A 21096-nucleotide genomic window follows, 5' to 3' on the forward strand; every position below is an offset into this window, starting at 1 on the left:
TCTTCCCCTCCTCTCAGAAACCTTCACAACCGTCACTACCATCTTACAAATTAAGCCTCCACCAAATCTTCCATATGTATAAATATCAGCCCCCCTTTGAACTTACTTAAGAAACTGATCGCCAGATAGGAATACCCGTCCAAACGTAAGTTTAACCAACTAGTACCAGAATGAAGTATTGCGCCAAACTATGTGAGTTAGCTGGCTCAGATGAATATATAACAGCTATACCTTGAGAATTTTCTTTTTAGTTTTGGAATTGTGAATGTTTCTCTCTTAATCCTATGTATACTTGCATCGTTGCATGCATTAGTCTACTATTTCTCAATAATCTTACTTTACCTTTGGTGATTTGAGTTAATCATTTCTTGTCTAGGGGTGGTACAATATAGATTGAAGGTCAATGTCATTTATTAGAGCTTTGAATGAAATATGAAGAGTTGCGACTTTCATGAAAAATTGCGACTTTTATGAAGAGTTACGAATTTTATGAGAAGTTGTGACTTTTATGAAAACTAAGGTTGTGACCTTTCCGAAGGGTTGTAACTTTTTCAAAGAATTGTAGCCTTTCCGATAAGGCACAATAAACATTTGTTCACACTACCCTTTGTTGTCTATAAACAGAGGGATTTCCTCTCTTCTTCTTCTTCTCTTCTTCTCCTTCTTCTTCTTCTTCTTCTTCTTCTTCTTNTTTTATGAAAAGTTGTGACTTTTCTGAAAACTAAGGTTGTGACCTTTCCGAAGGGTTGTAACTTTTTCAAAGAATTGTAACCTTTCCGATAAGGTACAATAAACATTTGTTCACACTACCCTTTGTTGTCTATAAACAGAGGGATTTCCTCTCTTCTTCTTCTCCTCCTCCTCCTTCTTCTTCTTCTTAATTAAATATTTGTGTACTTTGCTCCTCTTGAGAGGTTCATTGACACCATTGTTTTTGTATCAATGCACTGGTGAATAGAATAGTTCTATATATCCTGAGAGGATTTATTCCTTTAAACCTCGGGTACTAGAGGGGAATAATTTCCTTAAGGGGACAATGTGCATTTAGTGGGCTCGATTTTTTGCTTTCTGTTTCATTCTATTGTTAAAGATCCTAGTATTTTTTTACAGACATTAATTTATGTTTATGTTATTAATTGTTATTTTGAGTACATGCTTTAAACTTTGTTGTTTATGTTTCTGCCAAGTTATTGTTATAAGTATTTGTTAGTAAGATTAAATAACACATGTTAATTGAGTATTCCCGCATGTTTTCTCTAATGCAATTGTTGAAGGTACAATAAAAAAAATCCCTTGCAATCTATACTACCATCTCTTGAAGACAAAATTCAAATTTAGTATGCCATTGTAAGGACATAAAGACCTTAAAAACCTTATCGTACCTTGATGTGTGAAGTAAACCAGGAAAAGAAGACAAAAATTAATAAACTTTTGACATAGTTTCAAAGATGTTGTGCTGGATGACCTATAGAGGAATATGACTAGATTGAAGCCTCTTTTAATCCCAACGACATAGATAACTACACAATAAATTAATTTCTCATATTAAATATGAAGTATGAATAGATTCTCAAGTTTACTGCAAGTTGTAAATATTTTTCTTGAAGTAATAGATGTGTTTCTCGACACTGCGATTGGAATAGAAGTGTAGTTTCAAATTGAACTTCATCACTCTGGTATGCTGAATTTTATAAAGAACTCAAACAAACTGAATAATTTTGTGTAATATTTTTCTCTCTCACGTATATATGATAAGTTGAATTGTTGTCCAATATGATACATTCTTCCTTTAATTTTCCATTTTAATAATTTCTTATGATACATTTAAGTGAGAAACTTTAAAATGATATATATCAAGAAAAAGGTAGGGCTGAACTTTCTACGCATTAAAATTAGAATATTTGTTCACTTTTTTCAGCTTTTTAAAATTTATTTATCTCTTCACCAACGATCATTTATTTATCAGAAAATTTAATATCTCAGGTTGTTGTTCATTTGATTCTCTAAAAATATCAAATAGTAACACTTCCTGAAAGCAAAAGGATAAATTATAAAATTATTAATGTTTGTTACTATGTAATTTCATATGTAAGATAATATATGAGACCTAATAACATTTTATTTGAAATTCTAAACGCGGAGGTAGCGGAGAAGTTTTTCAAATTCAGATTTCAACTTCAAGTTTAATTTGGAATTTCCCTGATCAAAAGTAATTTTCTACTAAAGTAAAATTATTTCAGAAAAAAGTCGGGTGATATAGTTCTATTACTCCGCGCGAAGCGCAAATAAGTTCAGTAGTTTATACTTATATGTTAAACATTTTTTGCTGACATGACAGCATATGTGTGATACACGCATGAGAGGTGCGTGAAATGCATCATTTAAAAAAAGAATTATTTTTTTTAATTTTATATTATCATCTCTTCTTCTTCTTTGACTCAACCACCATTGCCACCACTTTTCTACCACCGCAATCGCCGGCGTCACCACCATTAAAGCTCTTTCTCCTTCTTTCTCAACCTGTAGTTATTCTTCTTCTCCAAGCCACCTTATTTTTACCAAATTTGCCGTCTCCTTATCCACACTTTCCCTTTCCGTACTTTCTCTGATCATCTTCTTCCCCTTTTCTTTTCAGGTCATCATCTTTTTCCACTCTTTCACTAGCCATCACCCCCAACACCCACCACCGACATCACCTCATTTTTCTCCAAATCTATCATTGTCACTATCTTTCTTTCTCCTTAGCCTTTCAAACAGTCAATCACATCTTTCAAATTTGCCACCTTAGTTTGTTCGTCGGAAAACACTACCATCATATATCTCTTTCTGTTCTATATCTCTTTTGTCAAATCACCCAAACATAAATCAAATCTAAACCTAAGGACAAAACAAAAGATAAATCAAATCCAAACTTAAGAACAAACAAATCTAAAAAAAAGTAGAAAAACCTAGAAGATTTAAGTTTAAAAAATAAAAGAGAGGAAGAAGATGAAGTGAGGATGCAGTTCGGAGACGGCAACTGTAGTTTAAGATTTTGGTTTATTCATTTTTTTAATTATAATTATTTTGGGCCCCAAAACCACATGTCGTCTTTTAATAGTTTTTTTGCCATGTCATGGCGAGCGCATAACATACTCTTTACATTTTTTTGGTAATTATCAAAAGTAAGTCTAATAGGAACAATTTTGTATAGTAAAACATGTTCAATAGGTATAAGGTCTAATTAGATTGTCTAAGTGAAATATGAAGACAATTTTAAAGGGTTGTGGATGACTTAAATCTAATACAACCTCTGAGGTACACTATACCCTCTTTAGATTCCACTATGTAGACTACACTGATATGTTGTTGATTTCATATAGATTTATCCTTAATAATTGAAATATAGAAATAATTTCACAATCTTCTTCACCTGTTATCATATTCAACAATTCAAAGAAAGAGAAATATACAATTAGTAAAGCACCCAATTCAAGGGGTCAATCAAAAGATGAATACTTTTTTCTAAGTCGTAGTCCCTTTTAACCTGTTTTTAATTGGGCTTGGGTACCAAATCAACCTTTGTGAGCTTCCTTCCAGTTCTGTTGCTTCTTCTCTGTCCAATAACTGGTTGTGTGACATTGGGTTGGAGCTAGTTTCATATTCTACTTTCATATCATATGCAGTTCCTTCAATCGAACTAGTCTTAATAAGACATTGTAATTTTTTACCAACGCTATTTGGTGAACACCCTCCCAAACCCCTAGTTACGGATATACATCATAGGGGTGTAAATGTTTGAATTTAAAATACAAGAGGTCTATTCGTAATTGAGTCATAATACATGGGTGTTTAGTAATAATTAAGTTTTTTTTGGGGCTTTTCCATAACTTGTCTTGTAAACCTAAAAGGGAACTTGATTAAACTTTGTTTTTTTCCGATGATGGAGAAATTCTTACCTGTTGGACGATTTGATGATTTTCGCTGCAGTGGTGACTCAATTCTCCTCCTTTCTGGCCCTCCCTCATCGTAAGTTAATTTTGCCAATTTTTTTGAATTTTTTTTCATGGAAGTTCAAAATTGTTCAATGATTGATTGATTGATTGATTGCAAGAGGGAAGACCTCTTTAGTTTTCCAATTCGCAATTAACTCTGCAACTGCTACCGCCGGTAATGTTGTCTTCATTTGCAACCGTCGGAAGTTGGAGAGTAAACCCCCTTATTTAGCTCAGGTAAGGTTTGCCGATTATTTCTTCGTAATTTTAGCTTAAAAATAATAATTTCCAGAAAAAAATGTGTGATGAGATGATTTTCAGGGAATTGATGCGTCTTCTGATGTTATTAACCGTATTCAGATGAAGTAAGTATGTATTTATACTGATAATTTGACAAAAAATTGTCATTGGGTATTGTTTTGAATGTGACGATGTAAGTTAATGATATAGGTATGTAGACGACGAAGAAGGAATTAAGAAATACTTTGCTGCATTCCATATGCATGATCCTGCTCCAGTTTCAGTAATTATTGATGATTTTGCTGATTTTTTTGATCAAGGGTACTTACTTCATTTCTAGTTAATCTCGAAACCAATATGTGTCGGTATCATTTTTATGTCTGAATCTTTTTTCAGAAACTGTCAAGAGAGATACAATAATACTCGAGGAAGGGATTTGGCGATGGTTCTGGTATTGGCCTTATGTCGTAATGCTATTTTATGTGCTAAGTGAGTGAGCAAACGTCCCTTGAGTATTAGTAATTTGATGCACTTTTGTTAGTGCTGGTTTTGTAATCAGCATATCTTCGTTAATTAGTGAAAAGGGGTCATGTCAGCTTCTACTTTCCGATACTCATAATGGTGACTCCCCAAGGTTGTTATACCTTTATAAGAGATGGGTCTCCTCTATCTACATAATCAAAGGTAACTTGTTACTCTTCTTGTTGATTTTTTAGCTAATGCTTGTGTTTTATTTGTTGGAGTTGCTTTCTCTTCACCGTAGTTTTACTGTCTTTGAAATATATGATTCTTCATGGAAGAGGATGGCTTCGGATCATATCTTATTAGGAGTTTGGGTGTTGCTAAATATGCGACAACTAAACTTGCAAAATACTCCATAGCTCTTCAGTATTTGGTTTATGAAGGTATTACAAAAGATGGAGAGCAGTCAGATGAATGAGTGTTTCTCTCATAGAGGGATTCGGTATGTCCATCTTCAATTTTTCATCATGTTAGCTCTTATATTAGCATCTCTGGAGATACAAAGATGATTATATTTCGTTGAGTTTTATATGCTGAGCAGTGTCTATTCAGAAAAAGCTAAAGCCGTCTTTATTCATTTGTGATAATATTACTAGTGTCAGCCAAATATATTTTGACAAGTTCACTGAAATTTGGTGAATGTCTAGAGGATTTGAGCAATTTTGGAGGGGGGATTAACACTCATGTTGAAATTCTGTAACTTGTATGTGCCTTAGAACAATGGTAGTTTAAATATCAAGGGTCACTTGTAGATTTTCTTTTTATCGTTAGTTCTGCTGGTTAGGGATTCAGTGAATGTTCATCCATTGTCTGCTCGTAAATGATTGGTAGGTAGGCAGTGCCATTCAAATACAATGGCATATACTGTTCAATGGGAGAAAAGAGAAGACCAAATGACCAACTTTAGATGAGTATAAACATTGAATTTACAGGTTGCTATGTAGTAAACTCACTCTGAAAATAGACTGTACATTCAAATGAAAGATCCATTAAAAAAAAAAAGAACTAGAAAAAATTGTGGGCTATCCCTTGTTTTTATCCCCTAAAAACTTCAACTTTACAACATGCATCTATTTGATGGAATTAGGATTGTATGTCTTAGCTCATTGTAATCAACATACTCCCTGTCTACCCTGATGTAGTTCTGTTGCTTCTTGGTGATGTTTTGAGTTTGACACACATAAGAAACCCGAACACGAACATAAGATACATTTCAACTTCACAAACATCTACTCCTATTGTATCACAGGCTTTGGCTGGAAAGATACCGAACACAAGTAGCACATAATATTGCTGGAATAAGAAACCCGAAGTAGATGAAGAGCTGCCCTATGAAGTGATGGAACTATTAGCCAGCTCTTTGAGCTTCATATGTTACTGTAGCTACTCTGTTATGTGAACACGGGGAAGTTCTTTGGGTAGAAATGGAGCTTGGGTGGTTTGAGCAAGGGTCTTGAATGGTATTATTAGCAAGAATACACTCACTGTAAATCCGGTAGTAGATTATGAGGAGCCACAATCTAAAGGGAACCAGGGTCATTGCTCCTGAGTCCTAGCCAAGAAACAGATATTGGAGGAATAAGAGAAAAAATATGTCCAATACTTTTTTGTTAGTCTTTACATATCCAAAATTCTACTACGACTAGAAATGAATATTTTTCTTTCTATCGAAATAAAGAATTGTTGAAAAGGAAGAAGTTGATTAAAAAGTTGATCTAGATTAGTGTTTATATAGTTCATAAGTTGCTTTCTGCACATTAGTAATTCAACTCTGTTTCCCATTTCCATTATTAGATATTTCAACAAAAGATGAGTTAAATTAAGCCTAATCATAAAAATAAGAAGGGCAACAAAGTTTTCATTCCAAGATAACACAACACACAACAGTAACATTACCAAAATCACACAGCAGATATACAAGCACACCAGCTGGAAACAAAAAAAAGTAAAAAGGGAAGAAACAAACACCTACATACTCCAACTTTGCAAAACCTGTAGTCTTGTGGAGGAACTAATTTCAGTTTACTCAGCTATCCACACTTTATTTAACTGTTGAATTGATAACCTATTCATCTTCGCCTCATTGTTGTTGGGTTCTTTTTTGAGGGCGCAATAAACGTGTAAAGCTTCATCATGCTCTAGATTATAGTACAACAGTCCGCCTTTGGTCCCCTCTTACTTGGAGCAAATGTTGCACTTGATCTCAGCATTCTCATTCTTAAAGGGGAATTCAAAGAAGAGCTCGTACGAGACATTGTCCACCCGTGTCAAGGTCTTGGGAGCTCCAGCACACTGGCGATTCATAATAAATATGCATGGGGTGCAATAATAGGCCATGCCACGAGAAGTTTGGAAATTGCCATAGCAGCCTGGACATCTGAGTTCCTCATTTAACAAATTTAAGCAGCAAGTTAGCTTGAGAGGGTTTTGGGGATGAGACATATGTTGAATAATGGATGGAACTGAGAAGCAAATCTTGTCGATAAAGTTATTGCAACTACTGCAAAAGTACCCTGTCAAATAACCAATGTCGCACAAGCTGCAGGCTAGGGGCTTGGCCGAGTTATATTCCTTGAGAGCATGGCGATGAGAGAAATGTGTCACTTCCCCACACGGTTGACCTGCAAGTGTATTAGGGAGTTCAGCACCAAAACAGACATTGTTTGAACCCTAAACACCAAAATGGACAGTTCGCCTATGTATGGGCGTAATATAGCTACCATCTAATTTTAACACCGTCATCATCGTTAACTCCAAATCCATCCAAAATAATACTACACAAACTTTAAAGGTAGTTCGCCCTCAAATGAGTGAACTACAATTCTTTTTATTAACTTCTCATGTGAATCTATCTCTTTCTACCTCATGTGAAGCTATATCTCTTTCTTCACATAGTCACTACTAAAGGCCGAAAATGTTCTTGTGAAAAATGGAGAAATTACCATATACCATGTTCGCATGTCATAAAATTTTGTTATGCATGGCATTCAACCAAAGAGCTATGTCAGTAAGTACTACATTTCAAAGAATTACAAGCAGACTTACAACAACATATTTTTTCCATTAGGCGATGAGTCATATTGACCACCTTCTCCATTCAATTTAATTGCAAATAACTTAATATTTGAGAAATTCTGGAGTCAACAATACTAGGTGTCGTAGAAATGAAATGGACATTGCTCTAGGTCGCATGTCACAACAATGTAGTTTATTTAAGGAAACTGGTCAGAAGAGAATCGTTGTCCCCGTCGACCTCAGTATTTTTTTTAACTATTGTTGTAAGCAAATAAATAGTAAAATTTATTTTATGAAACAAATTCTCAAGTTCTTTTATACTTTTATTATTGAAAAAACTCATGATTTTATGTACCAAAAAGACTTCACAATACACTTAAAATTGAGAGAGAAATATAGATTAATGTGATGAGTTGATAAAAAGAATTGTAGTTCGCCCATTTATGAGAGAACTACCTTTAAAGTTTGTGTAGCATTATTTTGGATGGATTTGGAGTTAACGGGGATGACGGTGTTAAAAAATGGTAGTTTTATGGGCGAATTATCAGTTTTGGTGTGTGTTTAGAGAGTGTCCCTTTGGTGTTTAGGGTTCAGAAAGTGTGTGTTTTGGTGTCGAACTCTGTATTAGGAGGAATTGTTGCCAGAGTTTGCAGCCAGTTTTGAAGTTTACCCATGGAATGATTCTCCATTCCGTATTCTGATACAACAGCACAATTGAAGTGACAGAGGTAATCATGCTCATGGTTGTAAAATAGCCAGCATCCAGAAGTGGGAACAACTCTAGCAACAAACTGAGCAGAAGAGAATAGCAGTCTCACTGGTGTTAAGGAATGAAAGGAACAGATGAAGCGGATATTTCACTATTTTGGTGCAAGGTTATGGGTATAGAAACACATTGAACATGAAAGATTGAAATTGCAGGGCTCGCGGCCATTGTATGACTGGAACAGCGAATGAACAGAATCATCATGTCCACAAGCAGCACAGTGAAACTTGTTATTTTGGAGCTAATTTGAAGTTTTGATGATTTAACAAACTTCGAGATCTAACAAGGGACCTGGTCATGCTGATAGGGGAAATGATGAAAGGGAGAAGAAGGTTAAATATTAGTTTGTCATCATCAAAAAGGGGGAGATTGTTGTTTTAAGTTATATATGAAGTTTTGATGATTAAACAAACTTTGGACCTGATCCAGACGAAACTGGAAGTGTCTGTATAGGAAATATAATTATTCAAAAGCCTGCAACTCTGCAATATTTGTTGTGGTTGGTGCGCGTCTCCTACCATACAACAGACCCTCAACCAATAGAATTGCTTTGTCTGTTTGTGCCTATCTTATAATATGTTCATTCTCCATTGAAAAACTAAGCCTTTTGAAATCAGAAATTTTACAAGCAGAAGCCATTCTCTCAAGGAAGTATTTCTCGAAGAACAACAAGGGACTTGATAGAGTTATCATTGTTCGTAGTTGTTGTTAGAGCCAGTGCTTCATCTTGTAAGATCTATTCCTAATCTATAAAGGAATTAGATCCTTTGAAGTTCTTGTTGAGCTTTCTGATTCTAAGCTAGAGTTAGCTATGTCGGGTTATTGAAGTGTATATCAACTAGAGTTAGTTGGTGTAGTGGGCAACATAGTTGTTGCTTAGTGCAGTAGAGTTGCTGCTTGTTTATTCTCTAATCCTTGAGATCTAAGTTGGTGGCTAGAGTTAGCCTTGTTGAGCTCTTGAAGTCTAGATCGACTAGAGTTAGTTGGTTTAGTGGGAAATAGATTTATTGCTTAGTTGTTGCTGGTAGTAGAGTTGCTATAGTAAGGGAGAAGGGATTAAGAGTTTAATTCCTAGGTTACAAGAGTCTGTCTTTGCTTCTTTTTATAATTAAATAGAGTTGGGTTGAAAATCCTGTGAGGACAGGTCGTGGTTTTCTCCTCCCTTGAGCAAGGGGGTTTCCACGTAAAACTCTTGTCTGTTTTACTTTCTGCATCATAAATATGTCAAGGAACCTGGTTCATTGACTTTTAGTGGACGCATACATTCGATCAAAATTGTTCTTGGTTTGTGGCTTTAAAGGGGCGGAGAGTAAGAGTATGGTCAGAGCCCTGATCAAAATCATGGCAAATTTCTCTGGGGAAATTACAACATACATCATGAAGGTAATAATCACAATGTTGATTGCAGGCATAACCTCGACCCGAGATGACGATATTGCAAAAGTTGCATTTGATTCCTTCATTCCCTCGCTATCTGAGGCATCAGGAAAAGCAGCTCGTAGTATTTGACTCATTCGCAGTGACTGCTCTTTTATGCAGATATTGGGCTTAGTTTCCTTGTCAACGAAATCATTCATTTTTTTCTCTGTTTCTCTAGGAAATTCTCAATAGATTTGTCGCAGCTACTCTGCTCTCTATTTACTTGAGCTGAAGGTCTTTCGGAAACAAACTCTTACCTCCATGAGGTAATGATAAGGTCCGCACACAGTTATCCCCCTCCTCCCAGAACCACTTAGTGAGATTTCATTGGACATGTTGTTGTTGTATTTTCTAAACTGAAAAGTAAAAGTGAATATCTATTGATAGTATAGTAAACAAGTAAAAGCAGAAGAATTATAAGATAAGATCAACACAAAATGCCAATCACGGAAAAGATTATTCATAAATGGACACCCTCCAGTATGCATATACATTTTGGATCATTATCAAAGACCTTTCTCATGTTTGACCTTGTTTAACTAACCTTCTTTATAGTTTCAGATATTACGTTTGCCTTCCCTTTTTTGGTGACAAATTTTTAAATTTATTTATTATTGATATATAAAGTTATAATCGACTAATTCGCACTTTCTAATGTATTTTTTAGTTTGATTAAATTTATAAATAAGGATATTGTAAGCCAAAGTTAATTCCTAAATGAATTGAAATCGGCCTCTTGAAAAAAATTAATAGCCTTCGCCAATGTACTCACAATTTTTTTTTAACTTTAGCATTATCACCTTCCATTTGTTCCTCAAAAATACAATGAAGATTATCTAAAGCTTAATAGAGATAAGATTCTCAATTATTTTCACATTTTTAAGATGTAAATATTCACTTTAATGACATCGCAATAGATTGCCCTCTACTATTGAGCTAGCTAGAGAGTAACTATTGGAGATTTGATCTCATAAGGTTCTGTTCCTATTTAACTCACAGTCAATATAAGCTCAAAGCTTCCTTGGTAACATCTGGAATTACTTTGTAGTGACTCCCTAAAAATTCTTTTTTAGAAAGATTTTGGAGTTATTTAGGTTTGCTTGTTGAGTACCATTGTTGTTTGGTACTCACTCCCTTGCTTCTACATTTGTGTAGGTTACGAGCACGAACCACCTTGATTATTCCCTTGTTACCTTCCTCTGAGGCTTACTTGAGTAGTTTGTGAGGTAGAATGCTTGTCATTTCGGCAGACATCACTTACTCTTTCGTTATATTTTTGTTCTGTTCTAAACACAAAGATATTCAAGTTTGTATTTATGTTGAATCCAATGTAATACTTTTCTGCAATGTTCATGTTATATTAGTCTCTTATTCTGTTTTACTTCCACATTTACTTCTTTTGTTGGGTTTCAGGTTAATCTGTCTTGGTGAGATAAGACAGGTGTCCTCACGCCCGATTTTGAGTCGTGACAATTTATCCATCAAAATATTATAGGGAAAATGCACAAGTACCCCCCCCCCCCCCAGCCTATGCTCAAAATCCCTGAGACACACCTAACCTTTACTAAGGTCCTATTACCCCCTGAACTTATTTTATATATAATTTTCTACCCATTTTCGGCCTACGTGGCACTACCTTGTGGGCTCTGCGTGTGTTGACAAAATTTTCAAGGATAGTGCCACGTAGGCCGAAAAGGGATAGAAAATTAATTAAAAAATAAGTTCGGGGGGGTGGGTGGGTAATAGGACCTTAGTAAAAGTTAGGTGTGTCTCAGGAATTTGGGGGGAGGGAGTTACTTATGCATTTTCCCAATATTGAACTATGATTTAAAAGTGTTTACTAAGGATATGCTAACATCTTTATAAAACATATTTTCAATATAATTACCCAATGTGCCCGTGTGACAAGTTAATTATTGTGCTTTCTATTACTAAAATTAATTATGAAATATACATGTCAAAATTTTAGCAATTTTCAACTTTTTAAGAAAAAAGTAAAACAATTTCCTTGAAAGCAAATTACACAAATCAATTTATTTAAAATTTGGACCCCAGCTTAAGAAATTTCTTGATTTGACTACATTGACGATTCTTGTTTGACATCTACAAAAGCCACACACCTCTTCAAGTTTTATATATTCTACTCCAAAGTAAAGTATTTTTTGTTTGAGTATCAATATGGCTACAAAAAGGCTTAGGGATACTAGGAACTATTGTGAAAATGCGTGAAACTCCATCCTAGATAGAAGAGCACCAAGTTTGTTCAAGAAAGCAGAAGAGCTTACTATTTTGTGTGATGTAGAAGTCGTCATAATTATTTTTACGCCAATGAATAGCCAATCCATTGCTTGAAAATCTACAAGTCTGGCTCAGGATGTCTTAACAAGGTATTTAAGTTCTATAGAGTACGAAAGGCTTAAAAAGTTGGTCAAACATGAAACCTATCTTCTGAGGAAAGCGGATAAGAAAGAAGAACAAATTAGCAAATTAGAGAAAATTAATGAAAAGGAGATGAAACTCCTCTTCAACAAACTAGTGGAGGGAAAAAATATTAACGAACTTGATGCAAGACAAATGAAAGGCTTGTTAAAAGTGTTCGCTGCAGAAACGGCTAAAATAAATGAAAGGAAGATACAATTGCATCAACCTCTAAAGCTTCCATCCAACAATGAAAATGTTGCCCTATTGGCAAGTCTGATGGAATATTTATTGCATGACGGGTATTTTATCGAGACTATGGCTGCAATAGAGGATGGAAGCGGTGCAGAGCTTGCATCAACAGAAGGCAATGACACCAATGCTGAAGATGATGGATATTCCAAGGACCTTGATTAAGAATATAACAATAATGTTGTTCTATCATTGTTTTTTCATGTTGCCCTTTTCATAGTGTGCGACTTAATTTGTTGCATTTTTATACATTTCGTGTTTCGTACTTTTTATTTCAATTATTTATGAACGTTATTCTATTTTATTGGAAAAATGAACTAATGTTGTTCTATCAACAAGTTATTTGCGTCAAACTTTTGGACTAAGTTAATCTTTATTTATAGCCGTATATATTTTATTTCTGTTAACCAACTTATGATATTTGATGCAAAAGGTATTTTGTGTGCATGTGAAAATTAAGGAATTTCTACCCTACATATAGTAGTCTATTCAAATCCATCAAAGAAAAACCTCACTCTTTATAAACTTTCTGAAATAAAAATTCTAGTCTCTAACATTTATCATTTTTCTTTTGGGAAAATGCATAAGTACCCCCAGCCTATGCCTAAAATCCCTGGGACCTTTACTAAGGTCCTATTACCCCCCCCCCCCCCCCCCCCCACCCCTGAACTGATTTTTTAATTAATTCTCTATCCCTTTTTGGCTTACGTGGCTGAGTCTGTGACTTCACCTATGTTAGGCGTGTGGGTGCAGTTTTTAGACAACACTGAGCAATAAAAATTGGACACGTGTTAAAATAAACTTGAAAAAAACAAACATTAACTCAATTGTCTTCTTCTTTATCAGTGTTCTTCTTCTTTGAAAAAAAAAAACCTCCATTATCTTTCAAGTTAAATTGCTCCTTGCTTCGAAAAGGTAAAGTAAATTTTTATTATATTCTTTATATTTACACCTTTTTATGTCGATTATTAGTTTTGATTTTAAATTTCTTTCACAATTTTTATGTTTAAATGTTAGGGTTATGACAAAATTCGAGTTGAATAAGTTGTGTATGGATGCGAATGATTCAATGATCAATGTGGAAGTGCGATGCAAGCATGGATGAAGGTGAAAGTCTTCGAAATTGTAATGAAAATCTCAACATCAATTCAAAGGAGAAGGGTGGCGATGTAAAAGAAATGGGTGATTTGAAAGAGAAGAAGATGAAAGGGATGAAAATGAAGAAATAGGATGAAGGTTGTCGTTGTTTTGGGAAATTCCTTTGTGAAGATGAAAGGGATGAAAATGAAGAAAGGGCTGAAAATGAAGAAAAAGTGATAGCTTTTTGAAATTTTGGGAAGTGTAAAATCTACTTTTGAACTGATAGCTTACTTTTTAGAAAGTTGAAAAAGTGGGGCCCAGTGCGTGTTGAACAAGGCTTTCAACCTATTTGATTTATATTGCCACGTAGGTCAAAAAGTGGTAAAAAATTAATTAAAAAATAAGTTCGGGGAGGTAATAGGACCTTAGTAAAGGTTAGTGTGTCTCACGAATTTTGGGCATAGGCTGGGGGGGTACTTATGCATTTTTCCTTTTTTTTGGAGGTGTTCGGATTGACATTTTGTAAGTGACTTATAATTTAAAAGCTAAATGATATAAGTTGGGAATACCCAACTTTTGGTTATTGATCTTTTTCTGTACTTTTTTAGCCTAAATTTTTTTGTGTTTTCCAAACACTTCCATAACTAAAAAAAAGAGAGGTCAAAAGTCACTTAAAATAAGCCAATTCAAATGCCCACTTAGCCAATTCTCTCTCTCTCTCTCTTGGCTGTCCTCTATTCTCCCTATTTTCTTCTCTTCTTCTCTGCCTTTCCTATATCCTTCTCTGTTTGCCCCCTACATTTTCTCCACCACTCCATCTCTTCGAATGATTTAGTATTTAAGTGGTTGATANTTTGTAAGTGACTTATAATTTAAAAGCTAAATGATATAAGTTGGAAACACCCAACTTTTGGTTATTGATCTTTTTCTGTACTTTTTCAGCCTAAATTTTTTTGTGTTTTCCAAACACTTCCATAACTTAAAAAAAAGAGATAAAAAGTCACTTAAAATAAGCCAATTCAAATGCCCACTTAGCCAATTCTCTCTCTCTCTCTCTTGGCTGTCCTCTATTCTCCCTATTTTCTTCTCTTCTTCTCTACCTTTCCTATATCCTTCTCTGTTTGCCCCCTACATTTTCTCCACCACTCCATCTCTTCGAATGATTTAGTATTTTAAGTGGTTGATAAAGGTTGCCCAAATCTGAAGTTGTTACCACAGAGCTTTATTTGAGATAGTGAAAATAGCATTGAGTTAGTGGATTTGAGGTGTTTGAAAAAGGAGCTTTGACCGTGGTTTCACCCAATGAAATTTGTATGTTTGGATTTGCGGTGATGGATGGCGTTTCATAGAAAATAGGAAGTTGTTAGTGGCCTCACGGTGGAGTCGTGGTAATTGTTCTGACCTTGGTAACAATTTCAAGCAATTGTTAGTTGCTTTTAAACTTTAAATTCCCAATTGTGGAATCACAAATCTTGTCTTTAGTGTATAATCAGTGCATACTTGACGAATATTCGATATATAATTGGCGTATCTTAATGTACAATGTATGTATTTATCATGTCATAATGACCGAAGGTTGCATCTCAGTATTGGTTTTCTCTTCTTTCCTCCCGTTAAACCTTACTCTTCTAAAGCTACAACAAACAACTGCAATTTAAAAGGTATCACTCAAGTTCACACTGTATTACCTTAAAAAATTGTCACCTTATCACCAAAGTGGTTCTAACATTTTGTATAGGTCACACCTGTGCATTCAAGACTTGACATATTTAATCAAAATTTTCATGGATTCTTTATTGGAAACTTCTTATGCAGTTAAGCCAAGCCCAATTGAGCCTTTTGGGTGTATATATCTCAGCTATACAAACATGTCCATGTATATACGTGTTCACAAAGGGGAACATGTATGTTTTTACAACATAGGGAAATTTTATTGAGGCAAGTACTAAAACTCTTAATATACAACAACAAAATACAAATGCTCTTAGCTTAGCATTAACATAGTTTTTTTCGTACCATATATCCAGTTTCCTGCTACAAGTGTAAGTTTTGTATGCAAAGGGAACATGTATTTAACAAATAAAATGAGAGAAAGAATAGGAAAAGCTTCAGAGAACCTTCTAGCATGTCCCGAACCTACACCCTAGACGTAGTCGGCACTCAGAATCATTGCTAGTCTCACGAAACCGTTGGCCTGACTGACTTCATAGCAGAAAATTATACATATTTGCGGAAGCCTTATAAAATGAGCATTCCAAATCAATGAAACATATATCATGCAAAAGTCTTACATAAATCTGAATATAAATAATGTTAAAAACTTTTGAATGCTCAAGAGTGAACTGGATCACTAACTTTGTCTATCTATAACCTCTACTAACTGAAGATAGGTGTCATGACAAGACCAACGACTACCTAATTATTCAACTAACAATATCTGAAAGATTAAATAAATTGAACTAACTAAATTAGAGTCTCTGAAAGTGAGGAGGTCTCACCAATTGCTGAAAAGTGTTACAACCCAAAGTACACCCTAGATGTGACATTACAATATAGAACCCTGAGAGGCCCTAAACAAGACACTTGACATAAGCATGACATAAAAGAAATACAATATGAGAGAGTATAACCAATAAGTATCAACACTTAAGATGACATAAAAGATGCCAACAAAGTACATAAGAGAATATGCAGGAGGAGCGTTGAACTTCATAATATAAGCATAATATGCATCATTACTTTGAATGTACTGAATGTAGGGAAATGCATAAAACGTAAACATGATAAAATAGTGAATTTAAACATGATATGCATGACCAAGTAAAATGTGGTAAAAGCCTTTAAAGTAAAATCATAAATCATAAACAAGGTCAATGCATATTGAAAACCATATAAAAGTTTTGACAAGATTTTTGAAGAAAACATAGACCATTTGGGGATATCTACCGTTAACTCATAATAAAACCATGTGAGCTATAATATGGAATCCATTGTAATCCTCACACCGAAAAGAGAGAATCTACTTGCCAAGGTAAGAACTTTGTATCATTCATTATTGCTAAAGTGGATCCACGAGCTAGGTCATTTATGAGAAATTCATGAGCTTGATAGGTCATTTATGAGACAATGTTGGAAAGGAACAACGAATTGATCTCATTCATATAAAAAAACGAACGAGTCTTTTGAAGTTAAATTTTTTTGTGCACAACCTAATAGTTTAGACTGGCTATTTATACAAGGCCTAACATGTTATTGTCATGCCAGATCATAAGTCTTGATGCAATCATGCAATGCAGTCAACTCTTTAGTAATCCTCTGTTTATTAGTTCAATATCTATCAATTATATGCCACGCCAAATTAGTGCACTATGACCATTAACCACTTCCTTATTCTTTTTTTCATGTTGTATCTACAGAGTGATGGTTAGACTTGCTATGTTGTATGGGACAGAGTGTTTACCAATCAAGAACTTACATTTTCAAAAGATGAAATTTGCAAAGATGAGGATGTTGAGGTGGATGTATGGCATACTAGGAGAGATAAGATTAGATTGAAGAAATCTGGGACAAGGTAGGAGTGGCCTCATGGTGGACAAGATGCGGAAAGCGANTTTCTACTAGTATTTTTCTTACCATGTTTCTTATTATCCATAGCTCTGATACTAATAGTTTAGACTGGCTATTTATACAAGGCCTAACATGTTATTGTCATGCCAGATCATAAGTCTTGATGCAATCATGCAATGCAGTCAACTCTTTAGTAATCCTCTGTTTATTAGTTCAATATCTATCAATTATATGCCACGCCAAATTATTGCACTATGACCATTAACCACTTCCTTATTTTTTTTCATGTTGTATCTACAGAGTGATGGTTAGACTTGCTATGTTGTATGGGACAAAGTGTTTACCAATCAAGAACTTACATTTTCAAAAGATGAAAGTTGCAAAGATGAGGATGTTGAGGTGGATGTATGGCATACTAGGAGAGATAAGATTAGATTGAAGAAATCTGGGACAAGGTAGGAGTGGCCTCATGGTGGACAAGATGCGGAAAGCGAAGATGAGATGGTTTGGACATGTGAAGTGGAGAAGTGTAGATGCCCAAGTGAGGAGGCATGAGAAATCGGCAATGGTGGGCATTAGTAGAGGTAGAGACAACCTGAAGAAGTATTGGGGGAGTGATTATATAGGACATGGTGTATCTTGAGCTTACTCAGAATGTGACCTTCGATAGGAGAGTTTGGAAATCATGGGTTAGAATAGAATGTTAGTTGGTAGTTGATCGTTTTCTCGCTTTACTGCGGGATAGACTTAATGGTCATACTCAAACCTTCTTTCTTACTAGTGATATTAGCCTTATTCTTGTAGTTTCTTGTTCTTCGGCTTCAGTGATCCCTTGTGTTTTTTGTGCTTCAATTATCACATTATTTTGTTGTAATTATTGTTATTTCCTCTATATGTTGTGTACTTATCTTCATTTCACGTTGTTTCATTGTTGTTAGTGTTCTTATTTATGTTTCCCCTTTTTCAAACGTCTTATAAATGCTTTATTTAAGCTCAAGGTCTAGTGAATACAGTCTCTCTATCTTTACGATGTAGGGTAAGGTCTGCATACAGTACTCTATCCTCCGCAAATCCCACTTGTGCAATTACACTGGATATGATGTCATTGTTGTATCTTGAGTCTAATAAATTCCTAACCTTGAATGAGAAGGCAGATTAGCATGCAATAGACTAATAAATGCCAATCTAAACCACAATTCAGATATGCAGTTGTTGAAAAAAGCTAAGAGAACATCCTACCAACAACAATAGATGTGTTTCAATCCTAAACAAGTTGGAGTCCGTTGTATGAAGCCTCTAAGTCTATTATGCTTATTGATGGTAAAATTCCACAACAAGAACTATAATTCAATCCCCAAACTAGTTGGGACTATTAGACTTATTTACTAAATATAGACTTAACATTAACTTATTATTTCGTTTACCAAAACGGGCCAGGTATTAATGGTTGGTGGACAAGACCCAAGCCATATATTTATATGGATTTCATGATGGACCTGTATCATTTCATGTACTAGGCGTGGGCAGACAAAAGTGTAGGCTTATTGGAGAACAATGAGCTTGTATTTGGGAGGCTCACTAGGTTAAGACTTTATATTAAGCCTATATATATGGCGCTAGGTCCTTACTCGTGACTTAACCTAAAATATTTCCCCATAGTTGTCCGCCGTCATAAACTAAAGGAGAGGAAAACTCACCCAAAGTTTGTCTTAGTTGTGCGTTGCTATGGCGTACATGTACACACTCTCTTTTTGCAAATTTCATTATTTTATAGGTGTTCTTCATATATCTGATTAATACCTTGTGCTTCTCAATTAATTTAATACTTTATAGCAGAAAAAATTACATAGGTCTAGAACCATTTTAATTGATCATCACACGAATAGATTAAAATATTACTATTACTGTAAACTGGATCGCGTTTTAGATTGCATCCCAAACCCTAAAACAGAGATAGTATTGCGGCAATGATTTGTTATACTTGCACTTTGTATGCATATGTTACTTAAGTTCACATAAGCAAGTTTAACATGTAAAGAAAAATAAGTAAGCAAATAAATGCTAAAAAAAAGGAATATAAGTAGCTGTGAGTGACTTAAAACGAGGACCACTTGTTTTGCTTGCTATTCGGATAGTCTAAGATGCCGCAATGACTCCATGTGTGGGTCTGAGAAAACTGGAAAATGCCAATTCACTCAAAATAAGGAAATCGATATGAGTTCAATAACGAAGATGATCTGCGTATAGCCGATTCGCTCAAAATAAGGAAATTGTTGCATGAATCTTTTCAAGAATATGTCATACGATGGAGGTTAGAAGCTTCAAAAATATATCCTTCATTTACGGAAGAGGAATTGATCTCAACCTTCATCCAAATTTAAGAAGGTTTATATGATGATAAGCTTCTTGAACTTGTGCACACAACTTCTTGGAACTTGTGCACACAACTTCTCTGATATGATTAAGGTTGGCAAAGAGATAGAAAATGGTATTCAAGGAGGAAGAATTGTGCAACACCTCAGATTTTGAGAAAGGGCTATAAAGGACAAACAGGTAAGTCCACGAACCCAAAATGGACCTTAGACCCTTCACACACCCTAGACGGACCGTTTAGGGGTGCACGACCAGTTAAGGGCATCGTGAGACCATCCAGGACTGCCCCTAGGGAGGAGTCACCTAGACGGTGCCTTAGACGGACGTGGTGACTTGGACGGCCCGTCTAGGGGTCTGTACAAGTCACCCAAAAAGTGAGTTTGCACCCCAAGGTCATTGTGATGGACCAGTGACGCCTAGACGGTCTGTGAAGCTTCACTCGGACCGTGAAGTCGTCCGTGAAAGGGACTTATTAGGTTTTGAGTTTTGGGTAAACTTCAAACGATCATATATTTTACCAAAAAATGAATTAGATGGCCCATGACCTATCAATTTAAAGGTCATTGAGTCCTCTTTCCTACGCCACCAAGTTTGCCTAATTCCAAGCACGGAGTAAAGAGTTATGCTCGTTTTAGTGAAGCCCTGTCAGGCAAGGCAATATCATGACCCACCAGACGGGCCATGATGCCTTAGATGACTCGTGAAGCCCTTCTTGATAGTCACCTCGTCAATTTTAAGTGAGGGTCGTATTGGGCTTTTCCCTATTTCAGTTATTAAACTGTTTTTAGCTTCCGCACAATGCATGTTTTAATTGAATTTGTATTGATATGTCATGCCATGTGTTAGCTTGGGGTCAGTTGTGATGCTAAGCACCATGTTGTGTCTAGGGGTTGCCTCGAGGCGTGAAAAACTTGGTATCAGAGCATCAGGTTCACGAGTCCTAGGGTGTCTGAAAGCTGCACTAAGTAGAGTCTTTTTCATGGGTGTGAGCGCGCCACACCTATGAGGGGGAGGCTACGAGGTATTATATTTCTCATCTAGCTACCAAACGTCATATAAGTTATACAAAAAATTATACATAAAAAACTTGTTTCTTATACAATACGATCTCACAATTAAGAGTTAATTCAACATTTTCATTATGAAACTACTCCATGTGGCACAAAGAGTAAAGCTTAAAACTAAACCTCAATTATATCAAGTAATAGCAAGCATGGTTAAACATGTCCCCACAATAGATAGCTCAACACTCTTGCTTCAAAGTTGTTGTATTCATATCACCATCAACCTATATGTGTTCTTGATTTCTTTCTCTCTTTTTTTTTTATGTAGTGATTTCATTAATGGCATCGAGATTCGAGAAGATGCAGAATTTACATATGTTCTTGATTTCTTTCGAGGGACATCGTTGATTTCTCTCTATCTACTGGGATTGGACTTTAGAAATGTTACAGACCTTTTGCTAACTAC

The 21096-nt window shown here is 35.2% G+C and overlaps 1 protein-coding gene and 1 pseudogene across 3 annotated transcripts; both read left to right on the forward strand.

Moving 5' to 3' along the window:
* Window positions 1-3856: 3856 nt before the first annotated feature.
* LOC125863066 (uncharacterized) lies at window positions 3857-6445 on the forward strand. 3 transcript variants are annotated; one of them, XR_007446092.1, is made up of 9 exons: window positions 3857-4008; window positions 4094-4211; window positions 4296-4339; window positions 4425-4535; window positions 4611-4703; window positions 4792-4898; window positions 5015-5178; window positions 5333-5439; window positions 5986-6445. XR_007446092.1 is itself a non-coding variant. In XM_049543214.1 (8 exons), exons 1-7 carry the CDS (start codon window positions 3920-3922, stop codon window positions 5152-5154), a joined length of 702 nt encoding a protein of 233 aa, XP_049399171.1. In that variant the 5' UTR covers window positions 3857-3919; the 3' UTR covers window positions 5155-5178; window positions 5986-6445. The 3 variants fall into 3 exon arrangements, 2 of the variants coding, with proteins under 2 accessions (XP_049399171.1, XP_049399172.1); XM_049543214.1 differs by lacking the exon at window positions 5333-5439; XM_049543215.1 differs by lacking the exons at window positions 4425-4535; window positions 5333-5439.
* Window positions 6446-12114: 5669 nt separating this feature from the next.
* LOC125861224 (MADS-box transcription factor PHERES 2-like) lies at window positions 12115-12771 on the forward strand (annotated as a pseudogene).
* Window positions 12772-21096: the final 8325 nt, after the last annotated feature.

The sequence above is a fragment of the Solanum stenotomum genome, chromosome 4, assembly GCF_019186545.1.
Source record: "Solanum stenotomum isolate F172 chromosome 4, ASM1918654v1, whole genome shotgun sequence".
Taxonomy (NCBI): Eukaryota; Viridiplantae; Streptophyta; class Magnoliopsida; order Solanales; family Solanaceae; genus Solanum; species Solanum stenotomum.